This window comes from Candidozyma haemuli (genome assembly GCF_002926055.2).
Source record: "Candidozyma haemuli strain B11899 chromosome Unknown F_2014730914, whole genome shotgun sequence".
NCBI lineage: Eukaryota > Fungi > Ascomycota > Pichiomycetes > Serinales > Metschnikowiaceae > Candidozyma > Candidozyma haemuli.
In genome coordinates, this window is record NW_020289912.1 from 438806 (window position 1) to 459523 (window position 20718).

Below are 20718 nucleotides of genomic sequence, written 5' to 3' on the forward strand. Positions count from 1 at the left end.
CGCAGACAGCTGCTTCACACAATGGATCTCTCAATACAGCTTCAATGGGATATTGTCTCGAGAGTATGTGAATAGGGCGTTTTTTTTTTCCTCCTTTCAAGCCTCTATGTGGCCAATGGGAGGCGTACAATTGGGCCTCGAGGGTGGTTATGTACCAGTGACGAGTTAGACATGGACGACGGTGACGCATGTAGATGCAATGTATGTTTCAAGTGATGGAGGGCAAGAGGTGCCTTAATTTATTTTCTTTCTGCTCTAGATGGATTTGAATTGGGTACTTCTTTTCTTTTTTATTTTACCCCTGAGTCAGTTGAACACGGTATGACCCAAAAAAACAATCATACCAGATATTGAAGTATGGTGAATCCGGGCAATTCTGGAACCGTCTAATTCCACTGGCTACCTCTTCTTCGTCTCGCTAATCTTACACAGCCTAACCGAGGAAGACTAAAATTGTTCCTCGTCGCTACCCACCTGCTCTGGCGATCCCAACAATACATCCTACCACTTAACCAGTAGATCCTCTTCTTCCCAAATCTTTCGCTGCTTCTTCACACGAACCATCTGAAATCCAGGCTTAACCCATCCACTTGCCCGTAGTCTCTTTTGGCGAAACACGCACTTGGCAGAAGCTAAATTGTAGGCTTTGACGTGACATAAATGGCGATTGTTCACGGTCCGCAGGGAAAGCTGCCAGATATGCGGGTACAATGACAAGGGCTCGAGGCACTCATGTAGTATTGCTGGGTTTCCGTGGTGATGAGGGTTTTGTAGTACCTTGCAACGGAACATTGGGTAATTGGAGGGGGTTGTCGAGAAGTGCCGAATCATGCTAGGCCTTTTAGGGCTCCAAATTCATAAAAAAGTGCCATTGTGGGTGGTTTTGGACTGCCCAGGAAACAGGTTAAATTTGGACTCTTCCTGTGGACCAATTGGTGCTGTTCATTGAGTCTCAGTGGCTTCCCTCGGTTGGTAACTAACATCTCACTGCCTTAACATAATGATTTCCCAAATTTTAGCCTTCACTTAACAAACCTGGGATCTACCATTGACTGCCAGCTTTCTCTATGTTTCTTTCTTTTTCATGGTTCTTTTTTTTTTTTTTTTATTTGTTTGTTTTCTTTTTCATTAATTCATGGCACAAAGGGATATGTACTGCCAGCTCGATTAAGTAGGTGCACAATGTGGTACACACGCTGCAAATTAAGCTAAATGGTACTATATACGAGCTTAATTTGCAGCAGGTGCCCGCATACCCTGGCGCTGGTGTTTCCCATTGTCGACGACTAAAGTTGTACACTTTGGATGGTATGTTCTCGGCTCTAGTGTGCTTGAGATGTTGTAAGAGATGTACATGAAGAAGGCTGGAGGATATGTCGCCGCAATGCAATGTGAGATATCTGTAGATGTAGTGATAGGGTTTAATTGTTTGGCTTGTTTAGCTTGTTTGGGAAGTGGTGGAGAGGAGAAGATGGAAATGATTAGAGATGGATTAAAGAGGATAGGGTACTAGAAAGACACTGGACATGTTTTGAAAGAAGTAGGTGTTGTTTTGGGTAAATATCTGATGGAATTCAATGTTAATCAAGATTTTATGGTTTTTTTTTTTATTTTTTTTCTTTTTTTTTTATGAATTTTGAAGGTTTTCGGTATACCATTTGTATCATTATTACACTTCCTCAATTACAGTACAAAATATGATAAACCCAAAAATCTGTAAACATCTACGACAACTAAGAATTCCAAAATCCACCAAAATCCAAACCCATTCCAATAAAATTCCTAGTATAATCCTCCTTTCCCTTCAATTCCCTCCCCAATCTGAACTGCCTCTTCACGCCTTCAGAAACCTCACCAAACCACAAAACACCTCCAACAACTCGCCACCACATCCAGAAAATACCACTTTTTTTCAGCCATTTCTTCTCCTCAAAACCACCCAATTCCAAATAAACCCCTTAAAAACTCAAATTCCAATCCCTTCTCTTCATCTCTACTTCTCCCCAAATCAACCTTGGAGGCCGCGAAATGGGTGCAAAAAAGACCGCATCCAGCCGCAGACGAACCCACCACACATTTCAAAAACCAACCGTTATTTAAAAATCCAAAGAGATCTTCTCTTTAAGGAGAAGTAATAACCTGATATTTCATTTTGGGTAGTTTTGGGGCCTGGAAGGTGCATCACGTGCTGCCACTTTTTACTACCTCTGTGGTCGCACCAGATAACCACTACTACTTTTGCAACCGTATCCATTCCTTCCTTCTCTACACTATCTTCATCAAAATGAGAGTTTTGGCGGTGAGTGATCTCCAGGGAAACTGGGACGCTCTTTATGATATTATATGCGCTCATCCGAACGTCGAGGCCATTGTTCATACGGGAAACTTGGGGTTCTGGAACTCTTCAACGGTTGAATCAGCTACTGACGTGAACTACTTAAAGCAGATTGTGGCTTTTCTGGAGGTGCTACCAAAGGAGGTTGTGGCAGAGCTTAATGATTTGCTGACGATAAACAACGCCCAGGATCTAGGAACGGCAAACCTGGTGCTTGCAGAGTTTAAACTGAAGCTCTTACTGGAGACACCGTTGAAGCACTTGGACGACTATATGGCTGGCCATAAACGGTTGCCTTGCCCTGTTTATACGACGATTGGGCCTCTAGACGATCCATATATTGTGGAAAAGTTCGTGGAAGGCTCGTGGCAGGTTCCTGGATTGCACATTCTCGACCATAACCATAGTTACCTTTTGGAGTCCAAGTCCAAGGCGCCGCCAATTAGACTATATGGAATTGGAGGTAACTTAAAGGTGCACAGTTTATTCGATAGCGGCAAGCTTGGGCTTAATTCTGTGGCTGGAAAGGTTGGTGATTTGTGGATCACGCTAGCTCAGGTGGCTCAATTGTACGTACACATGGACCTGAAGGACGAGAAGGCGGTGAATATCTTTGTTTCTCATTCGCCAGTGATGAAGAACCCGCTTCTAGAACATATTGCTATTATCACTGGCGCTGATTATACCATCTCGCAAGGCCTTCATTTTAGGTACCCCGTTTCTGGAAACGGTATGAGTTTTGTGGACAGTATGGGCGGCCTGGCCGGGTACATTGAAAATTATAGACTGAAGTTTTCTCGTCTTCGGATGATTTTGGGCGAGTTATGGGTGATTATCAAGGATGATGTGGCCAGGGTTTTAGAGGCTTCGGGTAACGCCGACCTCCAGAAACTCGTGGAGCTTGGACTTTCCGTATTTGATAAGATACCAATTACTATTAGTGATTCTACAGAAAAAATCGTGCGTCTTACATTACACGACGAAGAAGACGACGAAGACGATGTGGACATGAGCAAGCAGACGCTCAAAAAGGTGAACGACATGTACTTTGCCGCGTACTACAACTTGTGGCACTTCAATCTCTGTGACTATGTGATCAGAGATGACGAAGACGAGGAAGAAGATTTCAACCTTATCATTTTCAGGCTCAAGAACAACGGAAACTTTGCCTTGGAGCACTGCAACAGTTCTGGGTTCAATTTCCGCCGAGAAGAGCCCGAAATCGAAGAAGAAGAGTATTTTGAAGAAGACGACGCCCTCAGAAGAACCAAGGACCTCTTGAACAGCACCTACAAGGATTACCGGAGCCGAGGCCGGAGCGGCCCGACCAAAACATCCAGAGGAGGCACCTTCAGGCCCCGTGGAAAGCTCCGCTAGACTACAGAATTCAATTTCCAATTGTTGATGCCTTTTTCTTTTCGTGAATTCTCTATTGTACAAATATAATGCTAATGGTGGCCCTCGATGAAGTCATTCTTGACTCTGTAGGCGATCCAGAACCACATGGTGGCTCCAAGGAGCTTAGCGCCCCAGTACTGTTCAGGCTTGACGTGGGGTTTAGCCGCGGCGGCGTGGCGAACGAATTTGGCGATGTTGTGGGCAGCCATGACTTGTTGAACAAGATTTAAACAGAGGTTATTGGATTTTTTTTGAGTGCGATATGGTTGGCCAGTGGCTGTGTGCAGGAAAATCTACTAAAATGAAGAGAGTGAGAGTATCTGGTGCACGGGTGTCCCACCCGAATCGGGTGAGGGACCCTGGTAGTATATGTGAGTCTGTTTCAGGTTGGCCAAAGGGGCTTCGTTAGGGGCAGATATGAAAGGGGGAAAAAGTGATTTGGATTTCTTGCCTGACATCTGCCTGCAGGACATTTATTTCAACCGGAGTTTCAGCGGTTCTGCATGACCAAGTTACCCGTTTGGCTGTGTTAAGAAAAGGAAAAAAAAAAAGAGCACCAACGTAAACGCCGAAATACGTTGAACCTGAAATTGGCCCACAGATAGCCAGGGTCTTCAAGTGGCAACGGGAAAAATGGCGCAGAACTGTGGCAAGATGTGGCACTGAATATTTTGTAAGCATGTAAAAATGAGAAATGGCTGCAAACGCGGTGCAAGTGGGATGGTGGATGTAGATTGGGGGACGTTGGGGGATGCTGGGGGAGATTGGAGGACGTTGGGGGATCCTCTTGACCTGTCAGTACTAATAATAACCGTTGTCGGTTCCACGGAACCGTTTCGGCCGTGAACGGCGGTCGGTAGAAGCTCTACCGGTGACGTTTCCATTCTACAGTTCCAGGAACGTACACTTCCAGAATGTAGTAAATTTCCCAGATAGGAAAGAAACTGGCCATCAGCAAAGCCATTTAGAATGTTCCATAGCTGTGTCAAATGTCTCCTCAACTTGCTACCTCCCGCTTGTACCACTCCAGCAACCAATCCCACTTGCATCCAATTCATGTCAACCCGTCCAGGCCATACTCTACATTGCCAGCGTTGCATCACATCCACACTTAAAAAGAAACTGACACCACAAGCACCTCTAGAAACCACTCTCCCTGTGCATCCACAGCGTCTTCGCCGCCTGGAACATTCCACAGCTGCAAAACCCTTCTCGCTAAAACCCCCAAAGCGACCTTTCACGGGTAGCGGATCGGGATCACCCGCTTAGGTCTGGTGAGATGTGGCCGTTATGCCGTTTAACGCCATTTGCAGCCAGCCAACGAAACCCTGTGGATCTTTCCACGGAAAAAGGGGAACCCTCATGTTACATTGCATGGGTGAAGGACGGGGGTGTAGGTCCGTAATTTCACGTTTCACTAGGGACAAGAGATGCTCTTTTCTTCTGGAGATGCAAATGTATGTATGTTTTTAAAAATAGTGGTGATATTATGAGCCTCGGGCCTGGTCGGGTCCATGCGGGACGATATCCGAGAGATTATTCTCCAAGTTTGAGGAGCAAAGGGAGCAAGGATAAAAACAAGTGGAGCAATAGAGGTGCCTGATAGACAACTTTTCAAGTCACGAACCTCCAGGTGCTGGCGGTGCTGGCGGAAGAGGTCGGAATGAAAACAGATTTACCGATCAGCCATGCGACTCGCTTGCAACCACAAACGTGAATAGAGCCGTACAATGAAGATAGGAAAGAATAGGTTTAGGCTAAAAGAGGTATTCTGGGGATAATGGAAAGGCTGATCGTGGGACACAAAGGGAGGTGGATGGTGGAGGGATAAGAAGAAGAGCCAGGGAAGGAGGACCAGCAGGAAGGTAATTAGATAAATTAGAGGACTGATTAATTTAGAGAGCCGTTTAATGCTGGTTTAAATAAATGGCTTGAGTGTTTAGGAGTGCCGTGTTTGGGATTGCCGTGGGTACAATGGGCCCTTGTCAGGAATAATGTCTGATCAGCGTGGTTTATGACGGTTTTGGCGCTTGGAAGGTTGGCGACTAGCGGAAAATCACAACAAACTATTGTAGGAAGTATTGACGTTGGAAGGGCTTGACGAGAATGTTTCTAGGTTCGGTTTGTTGTGGAACAGAGCCGTTGGTGTCATGTGAATGTGATTTCAGAGCCAACAGGGTAGTCTGGACTGGCGGGCCCGCCACGATAGCAATTGTAGTGGGCTATGTAGAGAATTGCGCTGAATGATTAATAGGGGTCGTTGGTGAAATTCATTAAAGGTGGATAATAAATATCAAATGTACTCACATACATAACCACCTGGGATTCACTTGCACCCACACCTGGCAATTCCAGGAATTCCAGAACCAGCAATTGGTTTCTCTCTGCATTCTATAAAGCCCCTATACCATGGCAACGTGTTTGCTGGCTGTGGTGATATCGTCATCACCCAATTAAAAAAAAAAAAAAATTGTGCTCAAACAACAACCATCTCTTACCAAGTCCACCTTCCCTCCACCATTGATAATCCAGATAAGCACAAACCGACCCCCGGCAGTTGTTCCCTTGGGGCTCAACGACCATACATCAATAAAAAATAAAACTTATTGTGTTGATCCTTTGACTTTGACTTTGACTTAAAGAATATTAATTACCAGCGGTAGGGCCGCCTTCGGTTGTTTTTCTACGAAACATTCCCTGCCTGGGTATCAAGAACGACTCAGAGAGGCAGAAAGAGCCATTGATTAAAGAGATTCAAGAGAGGTTATGGAGAGAGGTGTTTTGACGGTAGTGAGATGTTTGGGGATGAAATTTTCGGGAAAACCGGGAAAAATAAGCCATTTGTTTTATTGAAAAGTCAAGAAGCAGGTTTTTCCAACTGGGAAGAAGCATTGACGCTTGTAAAGAACGGAAATTTGAGCCATTTGTCCAGCAGAAGCCATACGAGTGGAAGGTGGACAAATGCACCATTTTTGCTTTGATTTGCTCTACTTTTTTTTTTTGCTTTCTACATTGCATGGGGAGATTTTTTTGGTTTCGGAAGAAAACCATCTAAACTCCGGAACCAGGCTTTGCCATATACTTTGGAAAGCTTTTTAGAGGTGATAGAAATTCTCCTAATTTTTGTATTTCATGGTAGTATACTTTCTTGTGCTAATGGCTTTTTTTTTTTTTTTTTTTTTTTTTTTTTTTTTTACGACGATGCACGTTTAGCCCAATGCGGAGGCTTTCACCAGGGCTGTCTTCGCTGCTTGAAGGACAATTTATGCGGCCGGCATGTAAGTTGGGCCGCGCGTCGCGCCGCACGCACCTTGCCGTCTGCCAACCTGCGCCCTGAGACCCTCTGCCTCACTGCCTGCGCCCTGATGTACAGTGCATCTTTATATTATTTTATTTTTTAATATTTTATTTTTGCCCCTCACATCACCCCAATTACCGACTTTTAAAGCCCTCGGAATACTCTGATATCCGGCTTTCTCACTCCACTTCCGGTTCCTCCATTCCGAGGATATAACCATTTCCCAGTAATTTCTACAAAACTAACAAATATCCAATGAATTACTCTAACCTACATTTCTCCTACTGCAGTGCCCCTGTTGGGCGTTCCAGGCGCCGATCAGAAAAAGCCTCCCGCTCGCGTACGAGCAACGAAGCAATAGTAAAAAAACACCATTCGAAGCTTCCAAACCGATCTTCCTTAATTGGAGGACGAAGAATGGAAGGAGGAGGAAAGACGAAAGCAAGGTCATGTGGAATAGACGAGAAATGGGAAGTTTGCAAAAGGTCAGGTTTAGACGGGAACTTTTTGGTTCGAACGAATTGGGTGGTTTTGAACACCAAATGCTTTGGAACAAATGGGTAATTAATTAACCATAATTCAAATGGACATATAAAGGCAATCAAAGTGCAAACGGCTCTAAAACCCCAAAGCCCTCTAAACTCCAGCTACCGTCCACCGTCCGTTCCGAAGAACCCAAAACTTTCACAAATCATAAGCAACGGGGGGAAATACACATATCCATAAAAGAAAAGCATCTGAAATACGAACCTCCCAGGATTTCAACTGCCTTTCATGGTCCCGCCAATTCCAGCATCGTTTCTTTTCCAACCCAAGTGGATGGGTTTTCTTTTTGCAATCCTCTGAAGCCTCTTGAAATCCTGAAAGGCTTGAGTCTATGAAAACTCAAGTGGTGACCGTTTCTGCCTCGAAGGACTTCGACCTTCTTCCAATTCCTTCGCTGCCGCTTCACATTCTGTCATTCCTCCTTGTTTGAATTCCAAAGAAAAACGCAGAAACCAGGCTCTTTGGTATTTAACCTTTTCGATGCTTCGAGGTCAGAAACCGAAATGCTCATGTAAAATCCGCCATGAACCTTCCACGAAACAGGGAAATGTGTTGAAGGGGCGATGTTGGGCTAGAAAAAAAAAGGAAGACAATGCAATTTCCCAGTCTTTGCTTTTTGTAGTTTCTGGGAGTTTTCAGGAAGTGGGCAGTTTTTTTTTTTTTATATGCTTCTCTTTCTCATCGATGCTCCAGCATTTTAGACTTTTCCAACCAATTTCCCTACTTTCTCCGGTCATTCTCGAAATCCAAACCAAAACTTCTTTATTTACATTTTCCTTTTCCTTTTTTCCTTTTTTTTTTTTATTTTTTTTTTTTATTTGTAATACATTTGCTTCCTGAACCACCTTTGTGTAGAAACCTATTATGCCTGGCGACGATCCCAATGTTGGCGGGTCCACATTGTCTTCTATATGCGTTCTCTTCATTTTCCAAATACATCCTAAACAAAATACCAAAAACAGTCACTCATCCGGGCCAGCCATGACTAGACAGCCGTTATGGATAACCGCCTCAGGCACAACGTTGAAGAAATCCAAAGAATGGGCGGTTTGGACATGGAAATGGCGTCTGGAAGCAACATTTGAAAGTATTATGGGTTTCCCAAGCAATTCACGTCCCCTTAAGCCTCCAATAAATTAACCTTTCCACCGCCAACGAGGGAACTTTGTGTGGACTCTCCTCGAAGTAGGAGGTGGGCCAGAGAGATGGCTGGAAAGGCTTAGCGCAGCTCGTGGGAGGCTTAAGTGCCGCTAAGCAGAAGCAACAAGTAAACGTAATGGTGGGCGTGGTAGGAAAACAACAAGAAAGCTTATAAGCTTTGGTGTTTTGGTGGAATGGACGGATGGAAGAGCAACAGTGGAGGTTTCATCACACTGGCAACAGGTGAAAACTCGCAGGAACAAGAAAGCCAAAATTATCCATTGAAGAAGCTTCACCTTTGTGGATGACAAGCATGCAATAATAAAGAAAAGACAATATTGCGCTTTGTGTGGGTTCCTTGCACACTAGTTTGCCTCCTTTGTGGAACTGACCAATATCTGTTGGTCTCGCTTTGGAGTCTCGTCCGACCAGTAGAGAGGAGCCGTCTACCTTTGACGATTCAGTAATGCAAGCTATATTTTTTTGTTAATGCTATTGGCAGAGACCCGCTTTGTGGCAAGCGAGATATGTAAAAACATCAATGCTATTGGGCACCCACCAAGCTGCTTGAGTTTCAGTGGGGTCCATATTTGTAAGGGAAAGAGTGGACGGCGGGTTGGCAGCTAAAGACGATCACTAAAAGCTTCGTCAACCGACAAGATCGACAGGCTTAGGTATCTTCTATTTTGTATCAACCGTTCAATTGAAGCATATCATGGACTGGCGTGGGCGTCTGTCATTGCTCAGCCATACGTTTTTCTTCTTCTCTCTTCAAGTGTAACCTATAATGCCTCTTCATATTCAGCTTCACATTGAACATCCGTCCACAGCCTTCCCACTCACACTTGAACATCTTAACGCCCGTATGAATATAAAAATGAATCTGGAGCGACAGCGGCCGCTTAAACACCTTATGACAAACAGGGCACTTGTTGCGTCCCGTTTCGGGAGGTGCACCAATAGAATTTTGTGGGTACCCGCTGAAAGAAGAACTTTGGCGGTACGGGTACTGCTGTTGGTAGTTGAAGCCCGGCAGCGATGAAGACTGTTGACCACCAGGCCCGCCGCCAGGGCCCGAGTAGTTTTGTTGTAAAGGCATGTACATATTGTTGTTATTATTGTTGTTGGAATTGTCAGGACCAGAATTGCCAGCAGATTTAGGACCCAAAAAGGACGATGACGAGGAAGGTCCGCTGCTTGAAGCCGAACCCATTGGCATTGGCGCCAGAAGCACCGAAGCTGAATTCAGTGGGAACGTCGACGACGGACCCGAAACCGACGAAGACACGCCTGCCGCCTGCGGCCCGTTGTGATAGTACTCGTACGGTCTGTAGCCTGGAAGTGGCTGGGGCTCGTAGACAGCTGGAGGAAGGTAAGTGTTGACAGGGTTAGCCACGTACTTTGTTTCCATCTCGTCTTCGTAGTAGCCGCCAGGGCCAGCGCCTGGGCCTCCCGTGCCAGCGACTGGACCAGCAGCAGAGCCACCAGGCCCCACTGGCCCACCTGGAGGTCCAGAAGCACCTGCTGGAGGAGGACCAGTAGAATTGGAATTAGGCGTATTCAAGCCATCCTGAAGCGGCGCCGATGCTGTTGGATTGCCTGGATTCGTAGGATTCCCAGGCATGCCCAGCGGGCCGTGTATGCCAAGCTGTCCTGGCATTCCATGGTTAGGATGGCCTGGGTGCCCTAGCTGGCCAGGATGATGTGGATGCAATTGATGGGCATGTGGATGAGAATGATGCTGGTTTGGCGTGCCTAGATTATTTGGCGTGCCAAGATGATGAATATTGGGATTATGAGAAGGCTGGGCTGAAGAAACAGCCATTCCCATGGAATCGTAGGATCCGCCTGGAGGTGGAAAACCGGCAGGCCTGTCGGGCCCCAGGCGCTGTTGTTGACCTTGCTGAGGGCCTTGTGGATGTGGCTGGTGCCCCAGTGGAGGCGGTGGATACGTCGGGAGCTCGTCTAGTAGAGGTTCCATATAAGACAGTGATTGGAAGCCCGAGTCAGCAGAAGGCTGGGGCTGGCCCTGGCCGTGTCCGGGGGCATATGTTTGCGGGAGCAGTATAGTGGAATGGTGGAAGGAGGGCGTTGGAAAGAGGGAGGGAGGGAAAAAAGTGGATTGGAGGGAGGTGATTTTTGAGGATGAAAAGTTTGGATGTTTTTTTTTTTTTTTTTTTAGGAGGAGGGAGGGGCAGTATATATAGTTGTTTAATTATGTGAGGTAAGTGAGAGTGTGTGAGTGAAGGAGCGTGAGTGAATGCACGGTGGGTGGATAGGCGGCAGCAGCCGACGCATGAGGGGCATGAAGCATAAAGAAGAGGTACATACGTATGTAGGTAGGTACATGGGGGTAGTACCGAGCAGAGAGAAAGGAAGAGCAGAAGGAGGGAGGGTAGACTATGAGGGACAGAGCGAGAGCGAGAGCGATGTGCGAGGATGCTGCTGCTGCTGCTGCTGCTGCTGCAGGCGCATGTAGCATGCACGAGGAGACGCACAAATGAGGGTGCATCTGCATGCGGCTGCGTGGTGCGTGCTGCGCGCTGGAGGCACGAGAACGATTTGCGCCGTGTGGGGGCTATATGTAGGGAGGGCCATAGCCAGTACTATTAGGTCAGAACCCTGGCTTCAGCCAAGGTTCGGCAGTGCCGAAAGCCAGCCATATCCAGCTCGTAAGCTGGCACCTACGAGGTTCCCGTTTTCCCGGCTCCAAACGGCCCATATTTGTACCGTCCTTCCCCACCAGGGCTCATAACCGCGTCACCTTATCCACGCAGGCATAACAAACCACCGAAATATTATTTACCACCCCACGCCTCACACACAGCACCAACAGCTCGCCCATATTTGGCCCGAGGAACACTGGCAAAGGCTATTCTACAAAGGCTATTCACTCTATGATTTTAAGACCACTTTGAAACCCTCCAAACCCACCATTCGCTTGCCAGAGTCCAGAAAATAACGTTCGGAAAACTCCCCACCTCGCCGCGTGCCTCTAGTGTCCCCCACCAAACCGTTGCTTTCTTTGGTGTGGTAGACACTGCGGCGGCGCCAGGGTCCGCCCGCAGACTTCAAGAATAAGGCGAATAGAGGTAGAGAAGGGGACGAAAATGACGGAAAAAGAGTGGGAAATTCCGTTGCCCGGTACTTACATGCAGGAAACCATCAATCCCCCATAGATATCTCTACTTTTTTTCTTTAAAAATAAAGAGCCATCCAAAACCTTTCTTCATTTTCTCTTCAAATTTGTCCTGGCCTAAAATGTGTGGGGTGGTGCGCGGCGCCGGGCGCAGAAAAAAACAAAAAGTCCACTCGACCCAGACGAGCGCAGCCCCAACGAGACTCCCTTGGTTCGAGGCAGCACCTTCGTTTCCAAAGGCAACCACAGACGAACCACCTGGCGATGTTTTTTATCGTGGTCAACGCTCCCAAATAGGAAGGTGGCGGATCCGAAACAATCAAACGTATCTCAATCCTTAAAGAGAAGTAACTACGTAGAAGATGGACGTGAGAGACTTACTGTCTTCTGGAGACTGGATCTTCAGGGCCACATCCCGAGCCCGAGTCTAGAAAACATAATCCCAAAAATAACCAAAAAAAGAAGAAACAAGCTTAATAATATTCTCCATCCCTTTCCTACTTTCCTTCTTTCCTTCTTCTTCTACATGAAGTCTTGCTAGGCTTAAAGTAGCCCTGTTCTCTTTCTTTCTTCCTCATCCTCGATTGCTGCAAACGTCCATGCCCTCCAAATAATATTTAATCTACATGTACATGCTAGGAAGCTCGGGGTCCCCTGACCGGCGCAAGGCTCTGCCTGGCGGCTAAACTGTAGGCAAAAAATAAATGTAGACCACTCCCGTTTGGGGCTGAAAGGTCGCCCGAGCCCAGTGGAGTTAGCCAGAGAAAAACGGAGATACACAGAGCAGAAGAATTAGTTTAAGAGAAAAGTCGTTTTTTGATGTTGGTTTGACCTGACGTTCCACGTATGGAAGGCCATTGTTGGGGCTTCTGGAAGACCCGAAACAACGGTGTTTCTAAGGCCATGGAAGCCCATAGTAAACCTGTTTCCTGGCGGCGGCTGGAACGTCTGGCTAACGCCGCCACGGCACCCAGGACCCTGGGCAAAACCTACCCTAGTTAAGCCAGGCAGAAGGTGCAAATAATAATTGGCCTCGCCTCACCCCCCTCGGGTTACCCTTTTGGGAAGGGGGCCAAGGGACCCCCCCAAGGTCTCGTCGTATACGCAAAAGCACTAGAAAGGCTAGAGAGGTGAAATTCATGCAAAGAAGCATGCCTAAAGCTTTGTTGTTTACGAGCCATTATAGGTGGGTAAATGGGGGGAAAGCATGGTTTTCCAGAAATCGAACGTTTACTCATTGGCTGCGAAAATTGCATTGCCCAAATTGCCCTTTTGGTGATGTACATCTAAATTAGGTAGCATATGGTTTTTACAGTTGCTGGAATGGTTTAGGGGCACCTGGAATGACGGCCCGCCCAGTGGTCGATACAGTGGATGAGTTAATAATATTCCAGAACCGATATTATTCCTTCTTCTGCTGAATGCACAATTGGTGCTACCTTACGTATGCTACGCTGCCAGGGCTCAAAGTACAGACCACTGGACTCCAGTAACCATAAACTCTAGTGTTCAACAAATGTATAAATTATAGTAGAAGCTTAAGTGTCGCTGGCCATATGGTGGTGAAACTCAACTCCCACTGGATTCTGCGATCGGATCGCTCGCTTACTTTAGATCGCCAGATCGGTGCCAATCTCGAAGCTAGAACGGCGGTGAGGCGATATAAAAAATTAGATAAATAGCGTAGGATGTGCCTGGCAGTCTGGAAAGTGGTCTGGGAATTTGCTGGGCTGGAAAAGGTGGGTGGAAAAAGTGGGTGGTCGTTGGAGAAATGGATTGGTGGGTTTTGATGGAGGTGACAGTCCATGGACTATTGGAAGTGAAGGGAACAGAAGGGAAGGAGTGTTTGAAGGAGGTGACGGCGGTGCCTTTGGTGCCTTTGGTGCCTTTGGTGCTGGCTTGGTTAAATAATATTCATTAAGCTTTGAAGGGATGGTGGATGGTTACTGGTGGTTAATGGAAAGAGTCAGAGAAGTGAGTCAAGAGATGTGGTTACAGGGTTCTGGGAGAGACTCTAAAGAGTAGAACCAGGCCAATATAATACGTTTAAAATTATCTGAGTCACTATTTTGAAGTCCTTCCTTAAGAAAATTATTCAAATACCATTCCATAGCAACCTGCCAATTTTTCACCTTTTACTTTCACTTCCATCCCATCCAAGAAGCCATCCCAAGCTCATCAAACCACCAACATACAAAAACCCAAAATCAAAAACCACTCTCTTTCCGTGAAAAACTCCACCCCTGCCCTTCCACTTTCCACTATCTTTCCGCCAATTTCCACACCGCCTACCTTCCTGCTCTTCCACATCGTCCATTCTCCGACTCCCAAGCCACACCAACCGCCATGCTTCAACTTACAACCGTTTCAAACGTCCATGAATCCACAAAATGCAATCCAAATCATACATACCAAACCAGCCACCGCCACAACCAATAGCCTATCAACTTGAAAGAAACAACAAGTATCCAGCAAACAAACATACATACATCGGCATCTATTCTGCCGAGACCCTCCTCCTTTACAACCCATACATTCCCTTTACCAAACTTCAAATCTACCCTGGGCTTCTCTCAAACCTTATTCACCAGCCGTGCCTCATCCAGCGACCCGCCACACAAAGCTTGTTTACAACCACCCAATTGTCGCTTTCCCTAATCCAATGTCACCCCATTATCCTCCTCGTGCTCGTCAGCTACCTTTCCATGGAAGCCCCTCTTGTAGCTTGCCTTCTGGAAGCTTGCCGGAACGCCCCGGTGATCACCAAGTTTTCTTGCTTTACGCATGGACCATGTGAAAGCGTAGGAGAGCCCATTAAGGATCTCTCGGGGAGCTGCTGATCGGCAAAATGCTCTTCTACAGGCAGAGTTTAAAGGATAAGGCTTTGGCGTTCCATGCAGCTGGAGAAACATGATAAAGGAGAAGAATGGAGTCTGCAAGGGTGTAGACGAATGGAGCCCTGGCTCCAGAGCATGAAATTGGACCTTACACTTAACTAGCCATTCTCTATCTCTATTGGCTTGTCTGTTTCGTCAGTTTATATATGCCCCTGGGGCCGAGGACCAACGACCAACACACACCCTTCAAACCTTAATACGCTTCTTCCTGCTGGTCCTGGTGCCTTGAAACCTTCGCTGGAAACCTTATTCCCAGCATGCCTACCCAAAGTACCCAAAAAGCCAAAAGCTCTCCAAAAGCTCATGCCTTGTCAATCCTCCTATCCTCTGCAAATCGCTCGTCTGTCTCGTTAATCTTGATTTCCAATGGTTTCCACTGGTTCCCAATGGTTCCCACTGGTTGTCGTCTTCACGGCCCTCCCCACCTCGTAAAACCAACCTTCCTCTTTTTAACCCATACCTCTGATCATTCTTTGCGCTTCCCCAATCGGACGGTTCACGCTTTCGTGTTTTACTTTTCCTTTTCGTTCGTGCCTGGCATTGTGGTGATGTTTGCATGATTTGCGCCCGGATCTTCATCAATGCCTTTCGATCTACACGCTGGTTTTCCCTTTTCCCCAATGTTTCCCATGCTCTTGACTTCTCTGACCATTGTGTGGGTGCCGGGTGGCTCTAGCGGGAAGCTTAAAACACGGAAAGGTATTATGGTGGTTGGACCAAAGCCTCATGGACGGGTCCCGCCTATTTGGCACCGGCACGGTACGACGGTTTGGCATGAGAGGGCGGCGGTAGCACCAGCTTTCAGCCGAAAAGCAGCTGGCGTTGATTTGAGTTTATTTTTCTTGCTGGGAGAATTTTTTTGCAAGATACTTTGACTTTACTAGTTATCTGATATTCCTCATAAATAATATCTGGCCAAAGTGATCTCTCGTCAAGGCATCTGTCAATGTGGCACTAGCAAATCTTGCCACGACTAAGCATGGTCTGGCGATCCGATCTAAACTTCGAAGCGTTGGCGTGGGTTGGTTTTGGTGATTGTGGATCCAGAGATCGTGGGATCTGGAGAGTTTGAGGTTAGTATGGGGCAGCAGTTGCAAATCGGTTTAGATCAACGAAAGATGATCTGGAAAGACCAGGGTTCCACTAAAAATGCTGTTTAGAGGGATGGATGTCTTGGGGTATTTAAAGGACGGTGGTGATCTTCATTGGTGGTTTGTGGTTTATTTGGGCTAGGGAATGAAATGAGGTTTTTATTTCAGCTCATGGCCAGCCAATAAGAGCGAGTGTTTCAGTGGGAAGGGGAACGTCTTCTATGGATGGTAAGTCTTCGTTGGAAGGTCTTGTTTGATTTGGCTGTCTCGACGTCTCCTGATGTCGTCCAAAGCCCCAAAACACCATAACATCGAGGTTCTCGGTTAGAATTGAAAATATCTCTACAAACAATTACCAGGTAATTCTTGAATGGTTTTTGAGCTTGTCAAACTTTCAAGCCACTGATTTACGTTCATTGATGCTGGCAATGGAAATATACTTTTTAATATCGCCATATAAGCCTGGATCAGGCTTTCCAAGCCTACAAATTACCCTCTACAGCGTCAAATCAGTTTCAAGTGGTCATTCTAATGATTTCAAAAAGACCCTCGTAACCAAAAAGTTCCACCTACACCCACGTAAACAAAGTGCTGAATTTCCCAGTTTCCCGAGTTGCCCTAGACGAATAGGGGCACTTTTTTCCAGCACTTTTCTCCTTCCACCATCTTCTGGTCACCCACTACGCCAATCGAACCAATCAGGAAACATCTCTCTATTTACTTATGGCTGGCTATATCTCACCTCCAACTAAGACGTAAAGATGCATTGACGTCTATTATCTCTGAGTGACAGTGACAGCGGTGACGGCCCTGTGTGCAGTACAGTGACATAAATAGAGCCAGCCACCCTAACCAGCAGCATTTTTTTTGGCTCCATGTCGCTTCGGCTATTTTTATTTTTCGCAGCCATTATTAACCGGCTCGCTTAGCTCCTCACTGGCGTTTCGTAAGTGCCGCTTATAAAGCCAGCCAGTTCCAAAAAGAGGTATTGCTGCCAGCATGAAAAAAAGGTAGAAGGTCATTCTGCCAGCACAAAATCAACCTCTTCCCGATCTGGCCGGTCCTGATCTCCAGATGTATAAAAGACCCTTGAGATCATGGTCTTCTTTGATTTTTCTATCTTCATCAAACAATGCAACTTCAACTTTCCCTCCTAGCTCTTGCTTCTTCAGTTCTCGCTGCCTACGTTCCTTCTGAACCATGGACAGACTTGAAGCCAGAAGGCCTTTTCCCAAGCGGAACCACAGATTACTCTGCCAAGTTTGGTATCCAGATTGTGACACTTTCCAGCACCGAAGCTGCTGCAGAAACCGTGGCTGCCAAGAGAGAAGTGGTTAACCAGATTGGCGATGGTCAGATCCAACATCAGTCTGCCACCACTACGGCTTCAGTGATTAACCAGATTGGAGACGGCCAGATTCAGCACCAGACGGCTCCTCCAGCCACGCCGGCTCCTACTGAGACAGCTAAGGTGATTAACCAAATTGGCGATGGCCAAATTCAGCATCAGACCGCTTCGGTGGTGAACCAGATCGGCGACGGTCAAATCCAGCATCAAACTGCTTCTGTGGTTAATCAAATTGGCGATGGCCAGATCCAGCACCAGACTGCTTCTGTTATTAACCAAATTGGAGATGGCCAGATCCAACACCAGACTACTGCTGCTGCTGATGTTAGTCAAATTGACGATGGTCAGATCCAGGCCACTGACGCTCCTGCTGCTCCTGCTGCTCCTGAAGGCGAACAGAACGGTATTCCAAAAGCTTGCATTGGTAACGACAACTTGGCCATGACTTTGGAAAAGTCTGTTTTGAGAGATGGTGCTGGCAGAATCGGTGCTATTGTTTCCAACAGACAGTTCCAGTTTGATGGTCCTCCACCACAGGCTGGCTCCATCTACGCTGCTGGCTGGTCCATCACTGAAGACGGTCTTTTGGCTTTGGGCGAGGGCACTGAGTTCTTCCAGTGCAAGTCTGGAGACTTCTACAACTTGTACGACGAGAACATCGCCGAGCAATGTGAGCCGGTGCACTTGAGCATCATCGACTTGGTGCAGTGTTAGAAGGTTCACTTCAGGTTTCTTGGTATATAGGTAACGTGTTATGGTATGACTTGTGCTTGTAGCAGTATCACCTGCGAAGGAATCCTTTTTGTTTTCTGGGGCTGGCGCCAGGCCGGCTGTTCATGGTATAGGCCACAGAAGTGTTGACTGAGTTTTCTGTGCCTAACATGAACGCCAGGTCGTTATCATCGGTCTCGTTATAGTGGAGTGTCACGGAACTGAACAGGGCGAAGGGGTCACTTTCCGGGTTCAGATCAACTGGCTTCGAATTGGATGACGACGCGCTGGGCTCTTCCAGCGAGAACGTCTCTTGTTTTCTGTTGTCGACCTTCTTGTTCTTCGTGAGCACCGGGATCATGGGAGGCTGTTGGTGTCTCAACAACGCCCATTGCGTATTCTTAAAGAAAGCATGATACTTGATATCAGAGGCACCACTCTTGGATCCGAGACGCTTGGTCTCATCCTTAATCAAAAGTTTCTTAATCAAATTTTTACAGTTCGACGACACCAGCTGGGCATCGTGGAACTTAACGTCTTTCTTCAACACATTGCTGAAGGTGGCTTTCCTGTCTCTTCCCTTGAAAGGGGTAGTTCCATAAAGCATCTCGTAAATGAAAATACCAAGAGTCCACCAGTCCACCGCACTGGTATGGCCCTTGCCTCTGATAACCTCTGGAGCAATATACTCTTCAGTACCGACGAACGAGTTGGTACGGAACCCGTCAATGCATGCTTTAGTATCAATGGTAGGGTTATTGTGGGAATGAGACTTTCCAAACTGGATTTCTGGGCCCTTGGTCTTGGCTGATTGTTTGGATAAATCAAAATCACTGAGCATGATATGACCCAGCTGATGGAGTAAAATGTTTTCGGGTTTCAAATCTCTATAAATAAAACCCATCAAATGCAAATATTCTAAGGCGGCAGTCACCTCAGCAGCGTAGAACTTGGCATCGTCCTCGCCTATGGTTTTCGTTTCTCTGGTTTGCAATGCACGGAAGAACTCTCCACCCATGCAATATTCCATGCATAGGTACAACGAGTCTTCGGATTGGAAGGAATGGTACAACGTGACAACAAAGGGGTGGTTACTAGTGGCCAAAATCTCCTGTTCAGCCAATGCTCTTTTGATCTTGTTTCTCTGGATCATCTCCTTTTTGTTGAGCACCTTCATGGCGTATAACCTCAGGGAAGCTTTTTCCTTGACCAAGTAAACTTTACCCACATCACCTTTACCCAAAAGCTTCACTTTCTCGAAACATTCAGGACCAACCTGTGCAGACATGATTCTTGTCGCCAGGTGGGAGTACATTCTTCCCTGAGTATACGTTCTTGGTCTGGTTTTCACTCCAGAGAGCTCACCAATATGGTCTCTAACATCGAAATCTTTCTTAGGTTCGAGAACGGGCAGTTTGTTGTCATTTAAAAGTCTGTGTACCAAAGGAGCCGATGCAACTCTTCGAAGGGTCCTTTGGAAAGAGCCAGGTCCAACTGGAGGAGGAACGTTCAATGCTGGGGCAGATGGAGCTGTAGAAGGAGCCTCTTCTTCGACGGTGTTGGTCAGCAACACTTCCTTAATCTCCAGAAGCTCCTTTTCAGTTTCATGAGACGTCAGAGTCTGGCTCAGATGCAGATGGGACTTGTTGACAGAAAAGACCGAGTCGTTGTGCCTTAGGGAAACTGCAAGGTTGTTCTGAGCCGAATGAAGACCTGCTTCGCCTGTCAGTTTCGACATGTGTGGAGGAAGGCCCTGGTGGGCAAAGTACAAGCTGGACAGCACGATAGGGCTATCTTCCAGCGATTCTTCTGTCTTGGTTGGACTTTGTATGGTATGCAGTGGAGCAGCCGAAACAGACCGTTTACGGCCCAAGGAGAACTTCCAGAACGCGTTGGACTCGTCCTTTGGCTTAGATTTCTCGCCAACCACCTCAGAAGTATCGATCCTGTCGTCTTTCTCTGTGGTTTCGTCTTTTCCTTGTTCCGTCTCTGAAGGAGCCGGCAGTCCAAATTTAAACAAGCTTTTGAGCTTCACCATACCTCCAGTATTCGCTTGACGACGGTCTTCAAACAGATTTTCAGCTTCAGAAGCGTCCGAGTGGTCTTTAAACAAAAACCTCGAAACAGATATCGATCTCGGTCTCCGGTTCTTCTTTCCTGGCGTAGTGCTTCCGTTGATCGTACTCACACTCGAGCTGCCTGTTCCACTAGAAGGGCCTTGGAAGTTGCCTTCCTCAATATACGCCGGCGGTTTCCAGATCAGGTCGTCTTCGTCCTGGAAGCTTTCAGGTTTGGGAGTATGGAATATCGACACCATTCAAAAGGGTTGCTGTGGGGACGGGAAGGCTTTTTGGAGAAGGGGCGGAATCAGAAAGGTTTCCTATAATATGCAGTACGCAATAAATGCTTCTATATGGTTTAAAAGTTTTGTGGGTGGGATCTAACACCTCCTTTCCAGTTTATTCAGACCTTTAGATGGTACCTTTTTAGTTAGGTCAGGAAAGGAATCATAATAGTGAGGTGTGTTATATGCAGGTATGTGGGGGATCACCTGCCCAGGACTCCACTTTGGCAAGCCCACACGGCGATTGGCGTGTCAGGAAGATCCCAATTACTTTTAGCTACGTCTACGAAAATCCCCCTAGGGGTTCTGGTTGTGGTTGGGTGGAAAAATAGGGGCATGGAGAATTCGGAGGTACGGGTTTTCAATACACAACCCGCCCACACTGCCGAGCCGTACGGCTCTGCCCCTAACTATGATCGGTTTTCTTTGTGGTGTACGGGTTTCATCACTTCTTCCATTGTCCCCGCCTGT

General features: G+C 46.8%; 4 protein-coding genes across 4 annotated transcripts; 2 read left to right on the forward strand and 2 right to left on the reverse strand. All coding sequences in view use genetic code 12, as the record gives it.

The window, feature by feature from the left end:
• Positions 1–2284: 2284 nt before the first annotated feature.
• On the forward strand, positions 2285–3712 carry CXQ85_003883 (uncharacterized protein; the record flags this gene model as incomplete). The annotated part of the gene is made up of 1 exon (XM_025487517.1): positions 2285–3712. The coding sequence occupies one exon, from the start codon at positions 2285–2287 to the stop codon at positions 3710–3712; it is 1428 nt and encodes a 475-aa protein (XP_025344533.1).
• A 5741-nt stretch (positions 3713–9453) lies between these two features.
• Positions 9454–10698, reverse strand: CXQ85_003884 (uncharacterized protein; the record flags this gene model as incomplete). Its single annotated transcript, XM_025487518.1, has 1 exon — positions 9454–10698. One exon carries the CDS (start codon positions 10696–10698, stop codon positions 9454–9456), a length of 1245 nt encoding a protein of 414 aa, XP_025344534.1.
• A 6278-nt stretch (positions 10699–16976) lies between these two features.
• On the forward strand, positions 16977–17906 carry PIR1 (beta-1,3-glucan linked protein; the record flags this gene model as incomplete). The annotated part of the gene is made up of 1 exon (XM_025487519.1): positions 16977–17906. The coding sequence occupies one exon, from the start codon at positions 16977–16979 to the stop codon at positions 17904–17906; it is 930 nt and encodes a 309-aa protein (XP_025344535.1).
• A 67-nt stretch (positions 17907–17973) lies between these two features.
• On the reverse strand, positions 17974–20220 carry CXQ85_003886 (serine/threonine protein kinase; the record flags this gene model as incomplete). Its single annotated transcript, XM_025487520.1, has 1 exon — positions 17974–20220. One exon carries the CDS (start codon positions 20218–20220, stop codon positions 17974–17976), a length of 2247 nt encoding a protein of 748 aa, XP_025344536.1.
• Between the last annotated feature and the right edge of the window lie 498 nt (positions 20221–20718).